At 50.3% G+C, this 5,040-nt stretch overlaps 1 protein-coding gene across 1 annotated transcript; it reads right to left on the bottom strand.

Moving 5' to 3' along the window:
- Nucleotides 1-1,169: 1,169 nt before the first annotated feature.
- On the bottom strand, nt 1,170-3,904 carry LOC112089749 (meiosis-specific protein ASY2-like). Its single transcript, XM_024160502.1, has 4 exons — nt 3,022-3,904; nt 2,817-2,954; nt 1,976-2,737; nt 1,170-1,924 (listed from the first exon to the last, which is right to left on the bottom strand). The coding sequence occupies exons 1-4, from the start codon at nt 3,902-3,904 to the stop codon at nt 1,170-1,172; spliced, it is 2,538 nt and encodes an 845-aa protein (XP_024016270.1).
- Nucleotides 3,905-5,040: the final 1,136 nt, after the last annotated feature.

Genomic DNA, 5,040 nt, shown 5'->3' with positions numbered 1-5,040 from the left:
AGGCTAAGAAAGGCACCTGGGCGGACGAGCTCGACGGAGTCTTATGGTCACACCGAACTACTCCCAGACGGTCAACCGGACAATCTCCCTTCTCTTTAGCATACGGACTTGAAGCCCTCTGTCCGGCAGAAGTAAGCATCCCAACTCTAAGATACTCCGTGCTCCCTGAGAGCCCCGATCTCAACTACCAAATGATGCTCAACAACCTTGACAACTTGGAAGAACAGCGATGCTCAGCTCTCCTCCGAATCCAGAACTACCAAAAGCTCGCCGCTCGCTACTACAACAAGAAAGTGCGAGGACGGCATTTTGATGAAGGCGACCTCGTTCTGCGCAAGGTGTTCCATAACACCGAGGAATTAAATGCAGGCAAACTAGGAACGAACTGGGAAGGTCCTTACCAGATAATGCGAATCGTCAAGCCCGGGGTTTACGAGCTCATGCAACTCGATGGAACGCCGATCCCGCGATCGTGGAACTCAGCCAACCTCAAACGATATTACTACTAAGTCCCAGCCACCGCGAGCTCGGATATATAAAAAAAAAAAAAAACAGTCCGGCTCCGGCCGAACTCACCCCTGTAAACTGAACTACGAGTGACTTGATCCCTTGCAAAAGGGTACGTAGGCAGCTCGATTTCGAGTCCAGCTACAAATCCAATAAAAATCCATCTTTTTCATTTTGTCACTAACTCCACATATCAACTCCCCGGCCAGAAGATCGAACTAAGTATTCCCCATGAATACAATCTCAAAAGCCAAGATCCGTCTCGCCCGCATCCCCACAGTGCCCACTATTCAAAGCCGGAACCCAATCCGCACTCACTCTTCCGAACAGCAATCCGCCAACCGCGATTCAAGTTCGGAGAACCCCCGAGTTCGCCTGCATCGTCACAATAACATCACGAGCTCCGAATCTAATGGAAACAAGCCGAACTCCCAACAGTTTGCACTAAAATATGAGAAAGGAAAGTTCTAAGTAAAAAAAAAATCGCGATAAAGCAAAACCATATTCATTTCATTAAATACCCGAAATTGCCGAACTAGACAGCAACAAATACAACGCCTAAAAACGGCGACCAAAACGAATCGTTAAGTTAAGACCCGAGCTAAGCGGGTAAGATAGTCTTTACTACAACATCAAAATAAAACTAAGGAAAACTGGAGGAATCATTGGCGAGCGACGGACGCCGGACTCTTGAGACTCGCTGCCCGATCAGCCGAGATGGACCTGGAGTTCGAGCCAAACTGATCCAAGCCTTCCGGAACCTGCGTCCCCGGCGGAAGCACAATCCTAGGGATAAGATCGTCGTCACTCGGGAGGAGGAAGTCTTCGTTCTCGAACCGCGGAAGAGGGACGGCATCGACCTCCTTCGTGCAGTTCTTGACCCTACGCGCATACGTCTCCACGATGTGAGACGGGACGATCATGTTATGCTCCCTCCTAAGGAAGTCGCAGAAGCCGACCAGAGCAGTCGCCTGATTGAGCTTGAGGAACGGCGCCTTCCGAAGCTCAGACTTGTCCATGAAGTCCTTCATCTTGGCAAGCTTTCCCTCGCACTTGCCTCTGAGCGCGGCCATCATCTTCCGGCCCTTTGACTCGGCGTCTCGATACTTCTGCCTCTCGAGCTCGCTCGCCTTGAACGACTTGGACAGAGCGTCCATATCCCCCTCCAGCTCGGCAGTCTGCTTCTCCAGAGCCCCGACCTGCTCCTTCAAGGCAGCGTTCTCCTTCTCTTTTTCGGTGAAGGCTAGCACAGTAGCCTCGTACCTTTCCTTTTCATCCCGGTACGACGCTTCCAAAGACGCCCTCTCGGCAGCGATCTCGGCGTTAATCTTCCTCAGCCTCTCGACCTCAGAGTCGTACTCGCGGACGAGCTCGTTGGTATCGCAGACGAGTTGAAAATAGGAATCAAAGTCAGATACTTCAAAATAAAAAAAATAAAAAACGTCTAAGTATCTAATCAGAGAGAAACTTACAGCGGAGGCGGATTTCGTGACCCGAGCATAAGACTTAGGGCGGAAGAGGTCCTTAGTCTCAGGCATTGGAGACGAGGCCGGGACGATCTGCCTGAAGAGCTCGGCGCAGGCAGTTGAGTCGCCAAAGAAGGATCGGTCCTTGTTGTAATTGATTCGGACTGAAAAGGAGGACGAGTCAGAGGTCCAACGCCTCTTGGACGATCTCGGATTCCCGGTCTCAGCTACCGGATCTGCTGGGGGAATCTGAGAAGCAGTAGGCGACCCGCCGATGTCCCCTCCATGAATGACCAGAGTTCCCTCACTCGCAGCCGTCTCGGGATCACCACCCCTCTTCCGAGATGATTTCTTCGAGGACTTGCCCTTCTTCCTCCGGGCGCGGTCGGCGATGGTAAGCTCATCCTCGTCCTGCTCACCAATTTCACCTTCCTCCATTTGAGGCTGATGAATCACCTCAGGAACGCTAGTTCCCGCCACGTCGCCCTCCGGTTCTACAACCGAGATCAAAGGATCAACTGGGCCAACCGAGACATTGTCGACCTCGTCCCCGCCAGCGGTTTCAACGCCATCGTCGGCCTCGTTCCCATCGAGACCGACGACGTCGATCGGGGCGTTGTCCTCTTCCTCATCAGCCCCAAAGTCCATCATTGGGATGTCCGACCTGTCGAACGCCATCCTCCTCCGACTCGATTTGCTGTTTTTCCTTGATTTCTTCCTCTTCGGAACCGGCCTCGACGAGCTGGGTTCAGTCTTGGTTTTAGCTATAAAAAAAACAAGTATATCAGTCGTAATCTATACAACCAAGTAATGACGAATTCAAAACAACATGAGAACTCATACCTCTGTCCTGAGCTCTCTTTATCCGACGGTCAATCTTCTCCCGGTAAGCAAGGGGCCAACGGCGCTGTCCGGCAAGACTGAGCTGCTTCGCTAGGTCGGATGTAAGGGATCGTTGAATGAATCCTGGAACGTGGCGATCTACAAAAGCAAGAAATGTTTATTAGTACCGACCAAGAAACAGGAGAGTTAACCGTGAGATATGTACCAAAGTCGACACTCCAGCCAGTCCGGAACGTGCTCTCCGCATTCTCAGCAGACAACGAATCAACGCGAACAAAGAAGTAGCTTTGGTCCCAATTCAGAAATTTGCTAGCCTTGTTCCCAGTAACCAGGTCGAACTTCGGGTTGCAATTCACCGACAGAAACCAACTTTTTGCCGACGAAACCTTCATAATAAAGAGTTCCTCGAACTGAGACACGTTGATGTGAGCCTGAATATCACGCCCGAGCTGGAGAATCCCGACAAAATTCACTATCGACGCTGGCTGAAGTTGCGATATCGCGCAGCCGCGACGATTGCAGTAGGCGAACAGCAAACGGGGCAAGGGGAATTTCAATCCGATCTCGTGGAAATAAGCTTCGTAGACGCAAACGAAGTCCTCGGGTGCATCCCAAGGGCGCTCTTCCGGTTCGGAAACTTGGATGATAATCCCAGGAGGGGCTCCGCCGATCAGCATAGCAGCCCGAACCGTCTCGGGAGACGACAAGGTGGATTTCACCGGTGCGCATATACACGGCCGATCCATGATCGGCATCATGTCATCGTCGTTTGGGTCCGGCGCCCCTCCATCCCCGACCTCGCACGGTGGAGCATCCTCGTCCGTCTTCACGTCGGGTTCTCGTCCCAGGACCAAGTTAGTGGGAACTTGGCCCTCGGGCTCGCGGAGATTTTGATCCATCCGTTCTGGAGCCCGAATCGGAACTCGGCTACCGGAGCCGACCTCGACGACCCGAGAATTCTTGCGAACCAGAGAAGCGTTCGAAGAATGTTCTGTAGATCCTGAGCTCGAGATGTCAGTTGAAGTTTCCTCCCTACGATGTTCGGGAAGAATGGCGGCCTCGGAATTGGAAGAAGAGTAGGAAGACATTGTCGGAGAGCTCGAGAAAATTACCGTCGACGAGAGAGCACGGCGGATGGCGACCGGAAATTCTAGAGAGAGAAAGAAGAAAATTTAGAGAGAAGGGAGAGCAAATACCTTGGCAGTAGGAGCGAAAGTGAGAAATGGGGAGAGCTGATTCCTATTTATAGAAGAAGAGTGAATCATTGCGACTTCTCGAGTTCTGCGACTTGTAACGTTTTGATTTCCCGCCTAAACCAACGCGACTTTTCAGTTTCCCACAACCGAAAATACTTAAATACCCTTGCCGAAACACCAGAGGAGTGAAGAAGGGTGTAAGTCAAAGAGCTCAACATCACCGACCTCGGTCTATAACTGATCTTGCTTCAATTCGGCAAAAGTCAGTCAGGTCCATTTGCCGAACTGGGGGGGGGGCATACTGTTGGTGGTACGCTTCGCTCCCCGGTTCGGACCAGTTAAAGACCGAGACCGGCCCAATTGATCCTGGTTTACGACGGTCTCAGCCGAAATGGGCCTGACCTGACGGCGCGGCCCATAAGAGAGAGGCCCAGCGACAAGAGGCGGTGAGAGCTGAACGAGAAGCCCTAGAACATCTCCTCGCTTATGTACTATAAATAGTAGAATTGTTACTGTAGAAGGGACCTTTTTCGGACCCGGATAATAGAGACCTGAATATTGTATTGAGTTCGTCGAGAGACCTCCAAACTGAACGAACTGTAATTGGATACTTAATAAAATTCAATCAATTTAATCTCCCGAACTCGAATTACCGAACCGACCCCTGAATAGTTGAGAACCACAATCAACAACCACATGTCAGGTTAATCGAACCGTATCAAACCTCTGAAATCCTCAAAACTCTCAATTTTCACTCGAGAGCAATTGTTCACACACATGAAACATACAACTCATTCATAATTACATCTCACTAACTGACTAAAGTGAACCATCTATGAGAAGCTGAAGATCAAATCTTTCAAGTGAGAATGCGGCCAGAACCAGGGGTTGATTGAACCGGTTACAATGTTTTCAAATAATAGACAAAACCCAATCTTTAAACCAACAAAAATGTTAGACTCCAATACCTAACAGTCTAACAAAATTTAATTTATAACCAATGTAATAGTCTGCCGAATAAAAAATGG

This window comes from Eutrema salsugineum, unplaced genomic scaffold, assembly GCF_000478725.1.
Source record: "Eutrema salsugineum unplaced genomic scaffold, Eutsalg1_0 scaffold_11, whole genome shotgun sequence".
Classification (NCBI taxonomy): Eukaryota; Viridiplantae; Streptophyta; class Magnoliopsida; order Brassicales; family Brassicaceae; genus Eutrema; species Eutrema salsugineum.
Note: the sequence above shows the minus strand (reverse complement) of the source record. Positions and strands in the feature narration are given on the sequence as shown.

Bases quoted from the DNA above. Each gene is read 5' to 3' on its own strand.
- LOC112089749 (XM_024160502.1), bottom strand. From the start codon at position 3,904: ATGTCTTCCTACTCTTCTTCCAATTCCGAGGCCGCCATTCTTCCCGAA. The intron at 2,738-2,816 runs GTATGAGTTCTC...TTTTTTTTATAG, and splicing joins AAAGAGAGCTCAGGACAGAG to CTAAAACCAAGACTGAACCC. The intron at 1,925-1,975 runs GTTTCTCTCTGA...TTTATTTTGAAG, and splicing joins GAAATCCGCCTCCGCTGTAA to TATCTGACTTTGATTCCTAT.